The sequence below is a fragment of the Mixophyes fleayi genome, chromosome 5 (assembly GCF_038048845.1).
Source record: "Mixophyes fleayi isolate aMixFle1 chromosome 5, aMixFle1.hap1, whole genome shotgun sequence".
Taxonomy (NCBI): domain Eukaryota; kingdom Metazoa; phylum Chordata; class Amphibia; order Anura; family Limnodynastidae; genus Mixophyes; species Mixophyes fleayi.
Genome location: NC_134406.1, coordinates 254371786 through 254393900, shown reverse-complemented (window position 1 = coordinate 254393900; position 22115 = coordinate 254371786). Strand labels below are relative to the sequence as shown.

The following is a 22115-nucleotide window of genomic DNA, read 5'->3' as shown; positions in this document are numbered from 1 at the left end:
ACATTTGTGATTGGAAAATCGGACTAAGAAGGCCAAGTCTACCCTCTTTTACAATTAGGCTATGCTCCTTTTGACTGCGGCAATTGAGGACTTTTGGGAGGTATATGGTATAATATATTATATTATTTGACATTTATCTCATCCCATGCCATCAGGGCCGGATTAAGGGAATGGAGGCCCCAAATGTGAGCCGCCCGCCGCCCCCCGTGAGGCCCCACCCACAAGCAGTTACCTGTCAGTGCAGTCCTCCGTCCCCGGCGTGCTGTAAGCGCCTTACTGAGGAGATCGCGAACTCTCGCAAGATCTCCTCAGTAAGCAGATTACTGAGTGGCGCCACTGATAGTGCTCAGCAGCATTGATCAGAATGGGGGTGCTGCTGAGGACTTTGAAGGGCCCCCTGGAAGCCCGAGGCCCCTGGGCTATAGCCCAGTTAGCCCTAGGGTTAATCCGGCCCTGCATGCCATAGAAGTATATTACATGTGATACATTAAATGTCAATTTAAAATTTGCTACATTTATACATTCTCTTTTACACATTTAATAAATTATATGTTACAAACATGTTAGTGTGTTGTATGATTGCCGCAGGGAGACGTGTGCCAATCAGCTGTGATTTTTTATCTGAAGAGCAGAAGCTGCCGTATTAGCATTGTAGCAGTACATGTGCTATGCAGAGATAAGGGACAGCTGGTGATCTATTTCATAGGATTCTTCCCTTAAATCTCTCATGAAGTTTTCTTTGAACATCAGAGTCCGAAAAATGTTGCCATTCATAAAAAAATAAGTGAGCCGCTGGCTATAAAATGAATTACTACGATTTTGCTGTTTATATATAAAAGCACACATTTTCTTTCCAAATTGAACTATTTTATCTTACTTGAAACCTCTTCTTAACAGTTACAATTTTCAAATTTAAAAGTTGCTCGTTACACACTGTCATATTTCCGTGAGTGTCCATTCCAGAATCAAAGTTAGTCATTTTAAACAATATCTACACTGTTCAATAAACAGAAATGTTGGTAATGAATCCATGTCCCTTCTACAATAATTATTTTTAACCATGCTCCATCTCTAATTGTCATATTAAACACTAATACTCAATTAATATAAATGTATTAATACAACTCAAGTTCATTAGAATATACAAAAAACTGTATCTCACTTGAAATGGACTATGCAGAGTTCAACCAATGGCTTTGAATTGAAAAGCTGTGCATCGCTGTACAGATATGGGTTGTGGTCCCAAATATTCCTATTTTAATAACCATCATACAACAATTTATTTTGCCCTCTTTCCTGTTGATATTTACGTATCACCAGGGGTGATTTTCAGTGGGGTAATCCAGGATTGACAATAGGTTGATTATTATCGACAATAGGTAGGTAATTATTGACAATAGGTTATTATTTTCTAACACATATCAGAAATTCACAACTACACAACATTCTTCTTAAAGAAAGTAGATGGCCGTAGACTTGACAGCCCTTTTCAAACTTCAATTTGCTGTGCGCCATTGCTTATAAGTAGGAAAAAACTAAACCCTCTAGCTCTGTTGCTATGATTAATCTGTTTACTACAGTCTATTTGGAAGCACCATAGTGTATCTTGATCTCTTTTAAGAAATGAGCAAGTCAAGACCACTAAACATTAGGAGGTGGCCATTTATCAAGCTAAGCTATGACATACACATATATTTCTACGGAGTATAAAGCACTTTTCACATGATCGTCTAACAACAAATAACAATGTATCACTGTACACCGGACCACACTCCTGTTGTATCAATCAATGCTTTAAACAAGATGTTCTATTGTGAAGACAATTTAGATAGCCGATCAGTTATCTGTGTATCGAAAGGCGCCTCTTACTTGTTCTGAAGTAGAAGACACCAATATTATGTCATCTATAAATTTACATTTCTATGTGTGTGTATGAGTGTGTGTGTGTGTGTGTATGTGTACAAAAAGTAAGAGGGCGCTACTTAAATGAATACACACTGGACATAATTTTATGATAGTCACCTGTACAAGCTACAACATACTTGGCCACTCTCCCAGAATGTCCGGAGAGTAAAGAAGTCTTCCACATCCAGGCCATTGGGTTGCAAAATGACGCTATTCACGGGGAATCCCGTCATTTTGACCCCGCCCCCACGGGAAATTAATAATTTCATCACAGGGCGGGACCAAAATGCTGCAAATTACCCCGCCCCTTCTACCACACCCCCACCCCGGGATCTCCTGGGTGCCAGCTTCATAAAGTTGGGAAGTATGAGCTACAGGCCCAATTATGGCATTGTATCTGTCTCTTCTTGAACCTTATGGGCTGATCACACCCACAATAATAGCAGACCTGACTCTTGCTATTAGGCCATTCCCCATGCTGCTGTAATATAAGTGGATTATTATCTAATGAATAGGATTGACAGGAGGGTTTTGGAAGTAGGTAAGGCAATATGGGAATGATACAAAAACTATGGCCCTCTGCAGAATTGAGCAGTTAGTAACACCTTTGTAGAAGCTAAGTATTATGGTGCAACACACATATTATTTAACAACCATCTATATATATAGAACATATATATATATATATATATATATATATACACAATACACGAATACAAAGGAAAAACAAAACAATGAGTTAGTGTGCTTCGAAAAATTACACACACCTTCAAACAATGACAATTTCTATCATCTCTGAAAAAAATACATTTCTTTTTTACACTAATAGAATCCCTGATAAATCTGTTTCCTTTGCACACAGGTAAACGTGACACTATGTTGTAAATTGAATCTTAATTAATATACTTTTAAACAAACAATATATTGTGTATCACAAAAATACAAGTAGAAATATTACCTAGTGTACAAATTATTCTAAAAGCAAAAAGAAGACTGAGGAAATTAAGATGTGATGTGTCTAGGTCACTGTTATCATTTCCAGTATGGATTGAAATGGTATCAAACCAACTGTTCATTAGAATATAACAGGTGAAATTGTGTCTCTAAAGACAAGTGCAATTGTTATACTTAGCTACACTTCTGCTGCAGCTTCTAACCTGTTATAGAAAAATCTTATGTCTCAGAGAATGTGTGTGCTGCATGGAGAATATTAGTATTTATATTAGTATATTAGTATAAAGGTGCTACCTTTATTGGTTCTCAGATATAACATACTGCTACCCAGTAGAGCTGGTTTCCTTAGTGATGATCAGCAGGAGATCACTGATCAATAACTTAGGAAGAACAGAAGCTGTTTAAATGGAAAGGATGGGTAGGTTGGGAGCTTATACAGAGAGGGATTATAACTGATTGCAAAAGAGATATAGGGTCTGATTCATTAAGGATCTTAACTTGAGAAACTTCTTATTTCAGTCTCCTGGACAAAACCATGTTACAATGGAAGGGGTGCAAATTACTATTCTGTTTTGCACATAAGTTAAATACTGTTTTTTTCATGTAGCACACAAATACTTGATAGCTTTTTTGTACACTGAAATTTAAAGTTGAAATTTGTGTGCTACATGAAAAAACAGTCAGTATTTAACTTATGTGCAAAACAGAAAAATAGTTTGGGCCCCTTGCATTGTAACATGGTTTTGTCCAGGAGACTGAAGTAAGATACCTCTTAATTTAAGATCCTTAATGAATCAGGCCCTAGAATCTAAATGGTTGCTATGGGCAACATCGCCACTTTTCAAACCCGCAGTTTAGTAAATATACCCCTTAGTGTCTGCATTTTGTTGATTTTTTTATTTATACATTCATATGTGTAGCCTTTATGATTACATTCTAATCTCTATGTATATTTTGTGAATATTGTGAAATGATCTTCAAATTAGAAATCAGCATGAAATGAATAAAAAGGCATTAATTCAATTTAGAGAGCAGAGTTTATACAGCAGATGATGGAAACTATGGTCTGCATCTCTCGGTACTATGAAAACACATAATTGTAAACAAATTATTAGAGCTTTATTATATTTTAGTATGATATGGGGAAAGTTAAAATGCATCTCTTTGGATTTTGTTTATTAATGATGTATGACTCTCTCAGGTGTCTCCTACTGACAGGTATATGTGCTTATCAAATGTTTCATGAACATTTGGATATATGTGTCAGCATATAAAAACATTATATATATGGAGTGATTTTGATATTTATTTTGAAATGAGATATAGAAACATAGAATTTGACGGCAGATAAGAACCGCTTGGCCCACCTAGTCTGCACATTTTGTTTTATTGACCTATAGTATCCTCAAACCCTACTTGGTCCTTTAATCTTTGTCAGGATATGCTTATGTCTATCCCAAGCATGTTTAAATTGCTCTACTGTATTAGCCTCTACCACCTCTGATGGGAGGCTATTCCACTTATCCACTACCCTTTCTGTGAAGTAGTTTTTCCTCAAATATCCTGAACCTACTTCCCCCCAGTGCATGTCCTCTTGTAATACTTCTCTTACTTTGTAGAATGTTTCCCTCCTGCACCTTGTTACAACCCTTGATATATTTGAAAGTTTCTATCATGTCCTCCTGTTCCCTTCTCTGCTCCAAACTATACATATTAAGATCTTTCCGGGTAAATTTTGTGCTGTTGGCACCATTTTAGTTGCCCTTCTTTGTACAGTCTCTAATGTATTTATATTCTTCTGGAGTTATGGCCTCCAGAACTGAACACAGTATTCTAGATGAGGCCGTACCAATGACCTATACAGTGGTATTATTACTTCTTTCTTTCTGCTACTGATTCCTCTCCATATGCAACCAAGCATCTGACTTACCTTCCTCATTGCTTTGTTACATTGCTTACCTGCCTTATGTCACCTGAAATAGTGACTCCCAGATTTCTATCCTCCTCAGTAGTTTCCATTATAGTGCCGTTAATACTATAAGCGCATGATTTATGTGCGATGTGGGACACTTCAGAAGTTGCACCATGAAACCAATTATGGTTGGAACTGCAATTGTAAATTCTAATACTCTTCATGCAGCAGCAAAATTATCTGAGGCAAATTACTTATTTTTTAAAAACAGAAGTGTAGCTGAGTACACACTTGATACACAAAGTATATAATTATCATTTCTTTATAATTAATCCCTGCGATGATTGCAGATGTGAAACAGGTGTGCAGATGAAACTGCTCGTTAGAGTTTATAATCTACTGTGGATGGGTATATTTTAGGAGCAAGTATGACTCAGGTTGAAACTTAGGATTGAAGGGTATCTGTGTTCCGTGGACAAGTAACAAGTGCGGTGTGAGTCTGGTGGCTGTTGAGTAGGCTTTGGAGAACAGGTGGATTATTTTAAAGACTGTTTAAAGCCTTGGAACCTGGAAGAGAAACTGGTAACGGTTGATAGGGAATATATTGATTAAGTACAGCAGTGTTACCCAAACTTAGTCCTCAAGATCCCCTAACAGTGCAGGTTTTCCATATCTCCTTACTGGAGCACAGGTGTATTCATTACTTACTGACACATTGTAGGTTACGACAGAAGAACTTTGAGAGGTACTACTTACTTATGTAACATGACTTTAATTTTATAAAGTTGTTGACATTCTCGGAAAACTGAAGAGATTAAAAGTGACAGAGACCCCTCTTTATTTGCTCACTTTGCTCTTAGAATTTACTCTTAAAATTTTGCATACTGGGTGATATTTCTACTGTCATTATTGTTCTAAATTTTGTTTTCATTTCTTAATAAAGTGTTGACCATTTAGTGAATGCTGTGGGGGAAGGGATGTGATTACTTGATGACACGAATGTCGCCATCTTGCACTAACCTTTCCTTCTTATTCCTCCCCTCCAGAACTCTCCTATGGGCGTTATGAAACGTAGAAAGCATTCCTCAAAGTGAGTTTTTTCTATATCTTTTCTATATCTAATCACAAATTAATTTTTACTCACTGGCACCCTGACGGCAATTCTCATTAAACTTATCTCAGCTTGAACACTGCCTGCAAGTGGCACCGTTGCTATTGCTGTCTATAAAAATCACCATCTGCATGGTGCCTAAAAGAAAACTCAACACACGTTCTTTTTTAAACTTGCAAAATTCTGTTACATTTCTTCACACGTAAATATATTTAGAGGCGGCACTTCCTTTTAATAAATCTGACCTAAAGGTTATCGTGTACATACCTATGATAATATGTTTCCTCAGTTGTCTCCTCTGTTCTGCAACTGAACTATTTAAGTTGACAGGCAAAATATCCACAAAATTTATTTCAAAAAACCTAAAGTACTCTACAGCTTCCCCACAAGTATACTTAGCAGAAGCAAGGCAGGCATAAAGCTGATCCGTGGAAGGCTTTGAAAGAAATGAAATACATGTCAGCGCAGAGCAAGCTTGTATTAGCTATACCTCTGGAGTTTCCAGACACTTTACTCTTTACAATGCAGCGTAAGTAGGTCCCCTGAAATTGAAAACAACAACATTTCCAAACTTGTATCCTAGCGAGCTCTTTCATCTAAACACATTGATATAAATACCATACAAGCCCCAGAGATCTCTTAATAGATAGAACAAGCTGCTAATTCACGTTCTACCATGAAGCAGTCGACCGAGATATAAAACCACTGTTTACAAAATACTGAAATAAGATTCCTGGCACTTATAGCATGCTATAGATCAGTGATGGGCAAACTACTGCCCGCGGCCAGATCCGGCCCACTTTGAGGTTCTATCCGGTGGCCAATATTTTAAAAAATGTCATTAAAATATGCATAAAATTATTAGGGCCGACCCTGTGTGTCAGAACCTTCATTTTTATGCCTTCCCAGCTATTTCCAACATTACACTTCATCCTCCTTCCTAAAAGGACACTTCGTATGTCAATCACTCAAACACCTGCCCGCCCCCTAATGGCTGAAAGTCATGTGAGAAGAGATGGGCTGTGCCATATACTAAGGTGGATTTCGATTGGCTGCTGTGTTGTCAGTTAGTGGCTCACCAGAAAGACGGATCTGCAACAACCTGCTGAAATAAGTGCTGTCTGTACGATCGCTGCACTTAGAGGTAACACTGCTATATAACACCCTCCCGTCCCATTCAAAAAATTTGTATTATATATTTCGATATTTGAGTTTTTTAATAAATTATATTGGCCCACATAAAGTTTTTCTTTTTTATTTGGCCCGCTCCTGAAAAAGTTTGCCCATCACTGCTATAGATCCTGGAGTAGAGGTCATGTGACAAATGCATGAGGGGGCGTGGCCACTGGACCTGAGTCATTAAGGAGAACAAAGCATAAAAAAGCAGGAACTTTGCACCTTAGCAAAACCAAAATTTAAAATGTGGGGACAGATTTATAGTTGGGGGTAGATCAACTTTAAATTTCAGTGTTAAAATAAGGCTAGCTAGTACTTAACAAATGGGTAAAATAATAAACTAATTTGAACCCCTTGCATTGTAACATGGTTTGTCCCTGAGAACATTTACTCCTTTTTTGCCTTACTTTCCTTAATAAGGCCCATTGAGTCAACAGCCCCTCCCCCCCCATCCCCGCTATGAAATTCCCGAAATTCCCACATTGTATAGCAGGGGCGGGCTTGGTGAGGCAAATCGCGGCATTAATCCCCGCCTCCACCGCGACTCTGAAGGATGCCTACTCTTCCAGATGTCCGGAAGCACTCCCCAAAATTTGCAACCCTCTCACAGAAACTTTGGGAGAGTATACAAGTATGATTAATAGTGACTATTCAAAATACAGCAAAGCATTCTTCTGTTACTGGCACGGCATATGCTAAATATTCAGACTAATTAAAGCAAAAATTGATAGAGGCAGCGAGTTTAAGAGATTAAAGCAAATTGATTTATGATTCTTCGGGATTATCATTTTCATTTCCTGTTGTTTTTAATTTGCGGAGCAGAGTTTTGGAGCGTTATTAATACAGATAACCTTATTTCTTGGACTATTTGCTTGTATTGCTGAGTGCAGAAGCTTCTGTACTACCCTGTGACAACATTATTATGATAAGTGAGCGAATTCTTGCAAGACAATACAAAGCAATAACTTCAAAATAAAACTCTCTTATAATAATAATAATCTCTTATACATGGGAATAAACTTCTATTACTCAAGATCTTCATAGCTAATCTTGTTTCAAGTAATGTTAAAGTTAGCATGATGTTTAAACCTTTAATAAACATATAACACATTGTCATGCACGACGCAAATTTTACAAAATACAGCTTAACTTGATATGTTTCAGCAATGTCTTTATATAAAAAATAAACAGAAAGATTATCTCTGGAGACAATGGTTACTAATGCAGGAAGCACAGCAGTGTTGTGTCATGCAATAACAACAAAAATCAACTGAGCCTGATGATTGACATGGCTGAAGAACACAGCAGAAGCCAGCCTCTTAGGGTTGATTCACAGGGATACTGATCTTGTACCTGTGGTATGCTCAATTCAAACTTCAGTTATCTCAGCTCGATCAGCAGTGAAAACAGAAGTCATTACCATCTATAGCGGTTGGGAAGTCAGTACATAACCACAATTTCCAGAATTCTTGAGAGACCATTATGCTGATTGTGACGTTCATGGTCTGTCCAGAGCCTGATTAAGACTCCATGGGGTCTAAAGTAAGATACTGGTTTGCACCCCCTTGTCCCCCACTGTTTGTCAAAAATGAACACACATAACATGGTTTAGATTAATCCAGGCACCTCAGTGCCATTGGGATCTAAGCAGGTGTGGTGTGCTTCTTATATCAACTGTTTGGATCCTATTAAACACAATTGTGTTGTCAGCTATAGAACATACTTGCCAACTCTCCCTGAATGTCAGGGAGACTCCTTGAAATAGGGGTGATGTCCCTCACTCCCTGAAGAGTCTGGCATTCTCCCTGATGCTGAGCCAGTACAAGACGTGGTTGGCGTCGTCACCTGTGGCATGATGACACAGTTCAGAAATTGTGTCCTATGTCCATGTATTGGTGCCTGTGGAGGTGGCCATTTTCATGGAGACCAAGAGTTAATTAAAGACTTACAAGTAAGACAACATGACTTCAGTAATTGAGAGAGAAATGTAAAAGACACTTCAGTCTCTAGAGATTCATTAGCTGCTTTTCTCTAACGCATAGTTGCCTACTCTCCCAGAATGTTCGGGAGACTCCCACATTTCTGTGAGACCTCCCGGGAGAGCAGGGCAACCTCCTAGTTCTCACCCAGCAATAAATAAGTGGTGGGGCGGGGCTTAATGATGCAAATATCACATCATCTTAGCCCCGCCCCCTACTGTAATTTGCCAAAATTATGACACTCGTTTAGGGGGCGGTGCCTAAATGATGCAATTCATCAAGTCCCGCCCCCACACACCACCTTCCCCGGGATCTCCATAAAAAGTTGTTAAGTAAGCTATAGAATGATCCTGTGATCTCATGCTATTAAAAATCCTTAGATTGCAATATAAAATACTATTAATGGGACACAATTTTTCCCCCTATAAGTGCACTATCGGTATGTTTTTTAATCTGAGATAAAAATTGGTCTGGACGGAGTTTATACGGAGTTTATTTTATCAGCATTTTGATTGTTCTCTATGTTTATGTATTGAATGTTGAGGTTTAAATAAAATATATTTGCTTACTATTTTAAGCCTACGGTGATATTTGTTTCTTAGATAGGATCTATCTTGCGCTTGTTTGTTTATTTTTACTTTATCTAAGCAGGAGCCTAGGCTGCCTAACAGATGATCCGATTCGTGGTCCGTCAAGTGTTTGGAGAATTCAGGGGTATTGTGCTCTGGGAAAGTTTATATATCACACTGTTCTGTAGAGAGGAGACAGAGTGAGTAATTGTACAGTGCTAGAAATCACCAGGGTCATGTACTCTCTATATTTGTGATCTTGTGGGGGATTCTATGCACTTGTTATGCCCCTCCACACCCCCTGCACCTGTCTATGAAATTGTCAGTCTGTGCCGACATCCTGTTCACAATAGAAATCAATGATCGTTATTTTCACAGACATTCTGAACAGAGCCCTTACTCACATGGATAAAAATAAATGACCCTTATAGATTCCAATAAAACAGTGCCCCCAGTGGGCAAACAGCACAACTACAAACTTGGCCTTTAGCAAGTCAACAACGTTTGAAGACAACTTCTTATAGACATACACCCTTGCTTTATGCAGCTCACAACACACATATTGCTTTTGACATGTAATATCGCTTACAACATCTTTAATGTCATACAGGTTTTTTTTTACTAAAACGACAGCAGCATTTATTAGCAGAAAACAGCTGCTCCTTTAAACCTGTCGTGCGCACTGGTTTGCAATTATTTTCATAGCACTTTTTGATCTATATTCTAGACACAGATTGAACAATATAGCCATAAACTCACCTCCTGCTGCTGAACATTTTGATCAATGCTCTGTCTCACATTCAAGACTTATCTTCTTTGGCTTGTCCGATAGACCTGAAAAATACAAACCGTTCAAGGTCTCAATTAGATACAGCACTGATCAGTCACCAATTGTCCATCGTATTTGTTTCCGATATGTACATTGCGTTTATAGCATACGTTGTCCTCCAAATGGTTTATTTTATGTGTTGAGCCACAAATGTGGCACATAAGTGAACTAATGCTAATCTGCAACTTATAGTTAAGAACCTATGGTTCTACAGGTGATGGGGTACCAGAAATCCCAGCATTCGTGCTGTAAAATATTCTAGACCGTTCCCCGACAGCTGGAGAGCCACAGAATGCCAAAACTGAGAAAATGCTGTACAAAGATACAAAGTACTGAATAATACACAAGTATTGCTACAAGCGAGTAAAACGTAGATAATGTTTTTGACAATTGTACCAAGAAATCACAGGGGGGGGGGGGGGAGACAATAATTATAGCATAAAAAAAACAGTTGGGATAAACATTTGTTTAATTTGAGCCATACATAATAACACAAGTTAACAAACAATAAACATAGAAAAAACAGTTCTGTATCAGTGATCAAAAGAGCACACGAGTCATTGATTTTGTAACAATTTTTAGATACGCAACTTGTTTTTTTCCCCCCATAATAATGGCAAGTTGCCCTTTAATGCACATCATATGAAATGGGTTTTAGCAACTTGAGGCTTTCCAACTATTGTTTTACTACAACTGTCTGTCAGGGCAGTTGTCTATCCGTATTTGTCCACATATTTTGTATCCCTGCTCTCTCCCCAGGACTTTTATCCCGACTACTGGAATGCCAGTATGTCCCAGGGTGCACGGGGCCATGCAGTGGTGTATTTACAGGAGGGTCTAGAGTTCTAGAAGCAGTAGGCATGGTGGGGGGGGGGAGAGGGTAGGGAGTAGGGAGGTGGCAATGCCCTTATGTGGCCATGTACTGATTACCAGGAGGTATGTAGCTGTATGTACTGTACTTTTGTTAATGTGGATGTTTCACATTTTGTAAATTAACAGTGAACAGTATAGATTGGGACTAAATACAGACACTCAACCCTACGAGACAGGAAAGTAACTTAATACTGCTCCATACTGCAATGTGAGAGGACAGATCTTACATGTGTGTGGCCAGTGATGATCATTGACATTTTAAGATTGCCAAACTCACAGAAACAATAGTTTTTAGACTAATCTAATTATTAATAGGCTCAGTCACAACATATGAACTTATCTATAATGCATACCTGTCCACTCTACCGGAATGTCCGGGAGACTCCTGGAATCCGGGTAGGTCTCCTGGACTACCCAGAGAGCAGGTCATTCTCCCGCATCTGCCCAGGGAAATCACATAATTTTGGCCCCACTCCCACTGTGGGCAGGGTCAAAATGGCACAATTCACTGAGCCCCACCCCCTCCGTCCTCACACGCCCACCTTCCCCCGGGAACTCAAAAGTTGGCAAGTATGCTATAATGTCCATAGCAATAAATGTGTAAATTATCATTATTGCTTCATTCTATGCACTTTATTCATGTATCATATAATAAGGCAGTAGCTGTATTAGATACATGGCTAAAAAGCAAATAATCCAGAAAGATAAAGCAATGTATTTATTAAACTTAACAGGAGGTCATGTAGAAACCAATAAAATAAAGTCATCCATAGGTGGATAGGTCATTCAATAACATGATGTATATTCTATAGCACAAAAGATTCCTTAACCCGTAACTGCCCATCAAACCCATGGCTTCATTATGGTTCAAATTCTTTTATCCGGACGGGAGTAAATTCAGGCTAAGGAAGGAAGTCTGAAATTCAATAACTAAAACATAGAAAAACTAATGACAATTCAGTAACTTGCTACCAACAGAACAAGGATCGTTTTCTCCCTGGAGAGAATTTGATTTAAAAACTTTGAGATGTCAGCAATACATAACTGAAGAGTAAAAGCAATGTATTAAGCTGTAATTTCACCCAAACAAGACAAAGACAAGCAGAGAGAGGAGATGTTATGTAAGCTGCTTTCCCGGGATAATGTCAGAGAGAAGACTTAAGAGTTCAATTCTGTCTAAGATGGATCTGATTAAATCCTTATCATCCACTCCAGCGCATATTATTGCTAAGTAATGCAGAACACGTATAATCTAAAAGGCAAGTCGCATTCATTTGGTAGTTTGGGGAAAATTAGCATTCGATGCATCCAGAGCAGTGTTTGGTGCCTAAAGTCAGATAACCTATAATAAATATAAATAAAGTTTTAAAACATAGTCCTAAATTTTATCCTAAAAATATCAGACTCAAAATAAGGGCAAATCTGTAGAGATGGGCGAATTGGTTTGGATAATTCTGAAATTAGTCTGCATTTCAGAGATTCGCTAAATGCAAATTCATTTGCAATTCGTTTGCTAATCAGCCAAAATTCAGCAAATAAATAGCACTCAGTGGAGAATCAGACCAATCGCAGTGCATGGAATGTTAAGAAGCCAATCAGCAAACATCAACAGATGTCACATGTCTATAGCCTTATAAAAAGAGCTTACAGCCCATCGGACTGGATTATACTAGGGGAAAACATGTGTTGACACTGTCTATGACTATTAGTAGCCAGGCTACATTGCATAAATTGCATATGGCACACAGCTTTGTAAACTGAATTGCACCATTGTCTGCCTGATGTATCTGTTCCCTATTTTGTCTTATACACTTTACACCCAAGCTTAAAAACACTGACCTCTGCAAACCAGAATTGATTTCTGTACTTGTCATTAGTGCCATTACTTCTCTAGGTTTAGAAATACGGAAGGTCATTCATTTGTATGACAACTGGTGTAAGTTTGGCAACACACTGCCAAAATATTTAGTGGTGTTTCATTTATTTAGTACTTTCTACAAAATGACAGCTAGAATCTGATTGGTTGCTATAGGCAACACCCCCACTTTTTCAAACCCGCAGCTTAATAAATCTAGCCCTATATGTAAAAATACAATGGCAACTCATTGTAATACCAAGGGGTCTATTAGATAAAATGCTACAAATGGAAATGGACTATAGGGTATAATAAATCTTTTAAAATGGAAAAGTGGAGGTGTGGCCCATAGCAACCAATCATATTCTAGTTATCATTTGTCAAGTGCATTCTAGAAAATGATGACTAGTATATGATTGGCTGCTTTGTGAAATATCTATATTTTTCCTTCTTAGAAGGTTTAGTAAATCTACCAGCATATAGCATACATGGTTTCTATATGTATCTGTAGTTTTATAATCTATCAGTTATCTGTTTGCTAAAGACAGTTTGGGTGATATATTCAGATGCAGATTGATTTTGTAATTTTTTTTTTTACCCCAAAAAGTACATTTTTGACTGTACTGTACTATTTTGTTTTTATTAAGAGGGGATTATTTTCTCCTATGCATCTGACCACATTACATTATTTGTAGACAACATAATAATGTACTAAAACATATCTGTATTACATTAGGTTTGTACAAATAGGGTATTTCCACTTCTGCAGTAAGAACACATACACCTAACACTTGAATTTCCTATGATGTTGCCAGCCGTACATACACACACTTATGACATATATGCTACTTTACACACGGATGCAAGCATGCTTTTTTTGTGCGTGCATCTTTTCCTTCATGAACCAAAGTTGCGTTGTTTCTAAATAAGCTCTTTACTGTGTGATAAGAAGTGTGTTCAAGCAAAGATTCCTAAAATTTTATAAATATAAATCTTGAAAATTTGACTAGTGAGAGTTTTTCCTCTCGGCTGTTTCTTCAATACTACTGAAACAGACCCATTAACCAACACTATGCAGAAAGCCTTCACCGACGTCAACGGTGCTTAGAACTAGCATTAGTGAGGTAAGCATGATCTTTAATCCAGTTATTTGCTATTTATGTAGCTTTGTTGAGGAGTTTTAACACTTCTGAGTACCAGCTGTCTAAAGCATCATCTGGTGGTATGAAATAAAACAACAATGCTGGAGGTTCCTGAGTCCTGGTACAAAATCTGAGCAAGGGTCCGACCTGCGTCCCCTACATTACCCAATATATTATGATCATCAGCATGAGGCTGTTACATACAGTGGGTAATAACAAAACATTGCACAGAGACTCTGATCTCAAAAGAGTGGAGGTCTCTATTGAGCATGTAGCGGTCATGCACCGCTCATGCGATAGATCACGCATGCTTAGTCGGGGCCACGGCTCTGCTCTTTTGAGAGCAGACCAGGGGGCCCGGGAGACTTGAGTAGCATCACTGGGCCCCTACCCAAAACACAGAGGTGCTCATAGCTATAAAAAAGTGGGAAACGCCGCACTGCCAAGACTTTGTTAGCGGTAGGGTAGTGTGGCCTGCAAATACAATAGAACTTGTCCTCAAGGTACTCTGTGCCAAATCACAATTATGACCACTGTTACTTTACCAGTTACTAAAACCATGAATCAGTGGCTTTAAAAAAAGCATATTCTAGTTAGAGAGTATAACTGGTTCAGCAGGACCTGAAAACTGAGCCGACAAAAGATTCCCATTTTCCCATTTTTTAGGGTAGGTCTTCTCTATTTCTCCTTTTCCTCAATGGAAATATCCTCCTATGTCTGTGAATTGGTGTTCTATATGTAATCCTAAAACGTTTACGAAATATATTTCTCAAATATACATTACCTCCTAGCAAAGAATTTAGCCGGAGCCCCAGGGTGCTGCTCTAAGTAGCTTTTTTACAGGGATTCCTATGTTTCTCCCATCTAAAAACTGGGGGGGGGGGGGGTTAGGAGTGTAAGGTGGGGCGTCAGCAGGAGTACCAATCACAAGACACAATCAAGAGATTAACAAGATGAAGTTCCTGACTCTGTATGACAGTTTAGAACTCACTATCTCTATCTCTTCCTAGTAGTGTTCTCTTTGAGTTTATTTTGCCTTATACCGTTCTATATTCTCTTAGCTCTATGAAATCTTGTGTTTCACTTATTTTTTATATATAAACTCATATAGTGGCATATGCTCCTCTATCCTTTACCTCTATTACCTGTTTCTGGCTCTATTCCGCACCCCGTTTCAGTGTTCTCTGAACACTCTACAGTGGCTTATCCTGGGGGAGCAGCCACCAATCAATGCACAGCGTATTAAATATCCATTCCTTCCCCATCTCCTCACCCCTTCCTTCTCCACCCCTCCCCACCTCTTCCTTGTTCTCTTCCTTCTATCTCTACCGCACTCCTCTGCTCTGCACACAGAGGTCAGATCACTTGCTTTAAATTTAGGTAAGTATCTGAGTAACTGTACACATGTGTGTTCATGAGGTAAAATTACCTCACGAAAATGAGTTTGACCCCTCAACTTGTCAATAATGTCAGTATACCAAATTTCAGCCCTTTTGAGGGGTTTTTTCCCACACACACTAAGAATTTAGTAGGTCAGTTAACCCGTGCATGATACTCATGCATTCTAGTCAAATCAAGCTACTTAAGGTGTTAAAAATTCCCCACTGTCACCCCCGGCAACCACCAACCACTCCCAACTGTCACTTCTCCTTCAAGAAATATATATATACTTTTTTTTAATCTTTATAAACACTTTTAACAATTAACAAATTAAAAACATCTTAGTATACCAAATTTCAGCCCTTTCTGAATTTTTTTTCCCACACACACTAAGAATTTAGTAGGTCAGTGTATAACTCCGCCCAGCAGGTGGCGCTGCAGCTTGGTTTTATTTTTACCACACACACACACAGACAAACACACGCCACTAGACATTTATATTATAGATATATATATATATATATATATATATATGCACACAAGTTAACCCGTGCATGATACTCATGCATTTTAGTCAAATTAAGATACTTAAGGTGTTAAAAAGGTTCTTGTCATGCATTTGGGCCATAGCCCAGGCCTCCGCAGGGGAAGAGCGTTACTTCCCGACGTAAGCGCCCTTTTTTAACGTGGTTTTGTCCACATGTCACCACCTCATCATTTTTCTCCATCACCTCATCCTTCATCTTTATCGCCACATCTATCCAGATCTCTATCCAGACACAGGGATCTCTCTCAGCGGTCCTGAGTATCACACTCCTCTTGCTCTGTCACCCCCGGCAACCACCAACCACTCCCAACTGTCACTTCTCCTTCAAGAAATATATATATATTTTTTTAAAATCTTTATAAACACTTTTAACAATTAACAAATTAAATTAACAAATTAAAAACATCTTAGTATACCAAATTTCAGCTCTTTCTGAGGTTTTTTTTTCCACACACACTAAGAATTTAGTAGGTCAGTGTATAACTCCGCCCAGCAGGTGGCGCTGCAGCTTGGTTTTTTTTTTCACACACACACAGACTAACACACGCCACTAGGCTTTTATATTATAAATATATAGGTATTTATATATATATATATATATATATATATATATATATATATATATTACATATCATATCACTCATACATATATTTATATATATATATATATATATATATACTACAGGAGCATCGGGAGCATACCATAGCACTGTTATTTATATGTACCATCTGGTGGAAGAGTGATAGACCCATGTCATTCAAAATGAACTGACTATATTGTATATACTACAAGTTGTTTCTGTTAAATGTATTTTTATTTACTTTAACTTGAAAACATGACGTGCCCAGATCCTGATGTTGCCGCGTTGAAGTCTGTGGTAGATAAGTGTGCCCAGGAGAATTGATGTCCTTGATTTTACATTGATTTCTGTCCAGCCTGACAGGAAAAAATAACCGCCCGGAGGTACAGATGCTTTCCAAGTCCTGTTTGCTTGGTGGAGTATATTATAAATAGACTGCCGAGGAAAAAAATGTATCGTCAGCCAATCAGTGCAATCAATACAAATTACAGGAAGGCTTCTACAGTATTCAAGGAACGCGGGAAGAACAGAAATCATTTCTCCAGCTCATCAAATTGTTTTACATTTAATCATCATGTTGGAGAGCGCGGAATGTTTACATTTTGTGTGTAAGAGTAAAAAATATTGTATGTAGCAGTGGTCGAAGTGGAAATTTAGCAGTTATGGTCTGAAAAATCTAATGACAATGTAAGTAAATGGAATTTAATAGTTTTACAGTGGAGGCAGTAGAAGGGATGGTATGGCGTACCACCGTATACCCCCCACTTCCACCACTGATATGTAGAAATGTAAAGTGGATATGTATCGTACATAAAAGATGGTACAATAATAATATTTCTTTCATTTATTTTAATATTTTATAAACACTTTTTTGCAGGACAGAGAAAAGACGCAGTGGCGAGAGCTATTGCTGCGCATAGTTTGTCCCTTTCATCTATACACAAATATTCTCTAATCATCATCATCATCATTTATTTATATAGCGCCAACATATTCCGTAGCGCTTTACAATTGGGGATAAACACAGTAAACTAATAAACAAACTGGGTAACACAGACAAAGAGGTGAGAAGGCCCCGCTCGCAAGCTTACAATCTATGGGACAATGGGAGTTTGATACACGAGGTTAAGTCTACATTTTGCATTTCGGCCCAGCCAGACTGCAAAGGTAAAAGTGACGCATGAGCTAAATGATCCTGTCACACAACAATGTTGGTCAGGGGGTAGTTGTCTTGTGTGAAATTGTGTAACAGATGGTAATAGGGTAATGTAGTTAGGTTAAGAAGGCGGTTGAGGAATATTATAAGCTTGTCTGAAGAGGTGGGTTTTCAGAGAACGCTTGAAAGTTTGTAGACCAGAGGAGAGTCTTATTGTGCAATCACCGTTTTACAATCACAGCAGATAAATATTGTAACTTTGTGACTTTGCTTTGTAAAGCTGAGAGTCTCACCAAAATATTTTTGGGTATCACCTGAATTTGGCCACTTGTTTACTGGTTTCACAATTTTATTCCTTAATCTCATGGATTTCACTGTTCAGGGTTCAATTTCTACAACCATCCACTTTTATGGCTGTGCTGGGAAGTTGTTCTATTCACAATACAGCTCCAGGGTCTCTGATTGGTGGACACCCCGGGTCATTTATGCAACAGTGTGTCCCAGGAGCCCACAGCAATCTGAATAGCCAACAACCAGGAAGGGGGAGGGGGGTACAAGGCATTTAGTGAGTACGGAATCTTCCCAACAGAGTTAACTGTAGAATGACAGCCCAGGACCGCAGGCATGGTGTGTGATTTATTGGGGTTCAGGGAATACATGGTGTCACCACCATAAATCTAGACCAGAGGTCCACATAATGCTGCCACTAGTGATCTGAGGGTCTTCATTGTACTTAACCACAAGTTCCATAAAATGGCCTTCTTCACCAACCTGAAATTCCCAACTGGTGGAATGGAATAGAAGTTATAACAAATTGGCCCATTTCAAAAAATGTTAAAGAAGTATGAAGATTCTTATCAACACTACTATCATAGATTCCTAAAAAAAACTTTTCGTTAGTCACAAAGCCTCTCTACGCTTTATTGAGAGGACGGACAAGAAATTTGACCCCTGTTTCTGGGACCACCAAGCAACAAGAAGCCTTTGACAAAATCAGAAGAAGTTGACAGAAGCACCCATTTTGTCTCACCCGGATGGGTGCTTCTGATGCCGGCCAAGGAGTTGGGCCAGTTGTGGCTCAAGGGTGAGAAGCAAGAGAGAGAGTGATTGAGTTCATGACTATGAATGTTGGAAAAAAATGACAAACAATATACCTTCCACAAATAAGAATATTTGATATTGGTCTGGTCAGTAACATACAAGTTCAGAGACTATCTAGCAGCAACTCCATTCACTGTCTTCAAGAATAATAACTCTCTAGCTCATATAAAACATCCAAACTGCAAGCTTTAGAACCGTGCTAGGCATCCAGTGTGAGATATCCCAAATAATCATCTCCAGAACAAGTCTAACAGACATAAAAGCACCAGACAGGTTATATGTATGGCATTCCAGGCTATGTATATTATACGGGTACAGTTTGGAAAAGTGGTTTAAATTATATTTAGACTTATTATTATCTTGACTGCTTTTAATAAAATTGGCAAATTGCATTAAAACTGCTTCAAAATTGAGTTTTTCCAGCTTTTGCAGATATGTATCGTTCACCATATGAATATCTTTAAGAGATACTCATGTGGTGGATATGAAAATCTCAGCTTTTAGATGGGGAGGACTTTAGATCTTTGTGAGTTTTATCCATTTGAGCAGATTGCAAATGCACTGCAGCTGTGATTTATCTGATCTTGTATGATTATACATGTCCTATACTGAGGTATCTTTAGAGCAGGCTTCGGCAACCTGTGGCTTCCCAGCTGTTGTAATGATACCAGCCATAGCATGTCCTGTCAGTTACTTATAAATACAGAAACTGCTATTTACATCCAGCCTACAGAACAAGATAAGTGGCACTGTGCAGTACAGCAGTATGAAGTTCAAACATTCTATTTGCACTGCTGTTCAGCACAGCAGTAAATGGGACGTACCTTCTAACGTCCTGGTCTGCAGAAAAAAGATTCAGGACAGTTGGGTGGTATGGTTGATGCACTAAAAAAATTCTTAATGGTAATGGTTGATGTTCTTATCTTAAATAACCTTTTAACATTTACCTTAAATAATTGACAACAGACATAATTGTGGCAAAATAAAGGAGTTTATTTTAGGACCAAATACTGTATGATGGAGGAGAAAACAGCAGGCGGTACGGCAAGGCCCAAAACTCATATCCTACCGTGTGTCCATTACCCTTTGGATATCAATCAACATGGGTAACATTTTCACCTGAATGTACATATTATCCTTCATTTGGGAATGAATTATCATGAACAATCCAAAACCCACAACCCCGCTTGGCTGGAAGCAGTGCAACCCCCAAGGGCGATACTTGCACCGAAACTATAGCCAGCTCTTCAAAGTGAAACGGGTTCAGAATGCCCCAAACCAACCTAAGGTGCGTTCACCAAGCATTGCCAGATGACCGTACAGTGTTTTCCGACAAACCCAATACAAACCATCTAGAACCTCCAAAAATTATGCGTGACAGATCAGGCCAGGACCCAACAGAAAAAAGTAAAAAGGCACACACTAAACCAGCGTCGGGGCCCAGAAAAGAAAAAACAGCTTCATCAGGCAACAATGGCCAGAGGACCGGTGACAAAGATCCATGCAAACCAGGGATGGTGGTCAGGACATTTCCTGGATCCTAGGCGCATTTTCCTTCTTAGCCAAGTACTTTTATAGACTAACCCTGGATCCTCCGCTAGTGACACTACCAGTGGGCGTACCCACATTCCTTGCCTGCTCCTTATCCCTATAGAGAAACGCAACTTAGTTATGAACACAACCTCAGATTTTAATTTCCCTCGTGCTTATTTCAGCCCTCAATTCTTATTCTTTGGATGTCTTTGTTGACATTTATGACTGTAAATGAATTAAACTTATAAATAGATATTTTGAAAGGTTATGGTGTCAATAGAGACACCAATTACTTTCACCAAAGTACCAAAGCCAATGAAAGTGTATATATTGAATTCTGTCCATAAAAGTCAGAATTTTGTGGTATGTTTTAGGTAGCCCCAGAGCTCTGCTGCCAATAGAAATATATCAGAATAACAATTTAAGATTAAAAAGTCAGAACTCTCCCTTTTTTAATGCAGAAAAAAATAATACTACATAATTCATATCTTCTCACTTCACACCCCTGATTTCTAAAATGCAATCTCACATTTAAATTGGTAGAAAGTGGCATGCATTAGCATGTGCTACCAGTACTGTATATACTGTATTAGTAAAAGTGCAATGTATATAAAATACATTTACAAAGCATCACAAAAAACAAGTCTAAACCGCATCAGTTTTCATACTTTTTACCCAGTTTCCATATGTGTGATTGAACCTTAAATGTCAGAATTCTGAAACACAAAATTAGAATTCTATCTTTTTAAATTCAGAATTATGTATTATTTTTTAATGTAACCCCAGGGTATAGAAATGTGAGAAAAAAATTGAATTGGTATTATAAATAATTGTAAATGTTTTATTAATGAGAAGACTGTGATAATAAAAACAATTTGTAAAACAAAAAAATTGTATTGTACTCCAAAGGAGTTCAATGTTCATTTCTTCACAACTCTATTAGAGCTATTGACGGTGGAAATAGTGTGTCAAAAATTGGATTTTAATTGGACTGGACTATTGAGTTGGGCGTCCACATGTGGCAATTCTGAGCCAATAAAAGCAGATGTTTTGTTTGATTCAAAAACCTGGCTTCATCTGGGACAGCTTATATTTTATGTAATATAATAGAACGATAGTATGGTCAAATGTTACCTCAATGCAGTTATTAAAATCAAGCAGACGAGATGGATACCGAAACCAAGGATTTAATTACACAACATGTTTTTAGTTTAAGACTTGTTTCAGTTTAATTTGCAATTTGTATATTTGGTGATCTTTTTATTTCTTTAGGTGGAAAAAAGGGTGTCCGATACTCTTTGTTGGCTTACACCAAGGACTAGATTTACTAAACTGCGGGTTTGAAAAAGTGGAGATGTTGCCTATAGCAAGGACTCCCCAAAATTCATGAGCTTCCTGGAAATTCCGGGAGAGTAGGCAAGTATAGAGTATAGACTTAAATAATCGTGAGAGTGAAGGTATACCAGGAATGTCTTTATTACATATGCCACTATTGTATACATGAATCTTCCA

The 22115-nt window shown here is 38.2% G+C and overlaps 1 protein-coding gene across 2 annotated transcripts in view; it reads right to left on the bottom strand.

The window, feature by feature from the left end:
• The window catches only part of OXR1 (oxidation resistance 1), a 376123-nt gene that overhangs the window by 314207 nt on the left and 39801 nt on the right, over positions 1-22115 (bottom strand). For both annotated transcript variants that reach the window (XM_075213955.1, XM_075213956.1), the window contains exon 2: positions 10366-10440. In XM_075213955.1, the coding sequence (XP_075070056.1) occupies positions 10366-10382 (17 nt within the window). In that variant the 5' untranslated portion in view covers positions 10383-10440. The remainder of the gene's footprint in view (positions 1-10365; positions 10441-22115) is intronic.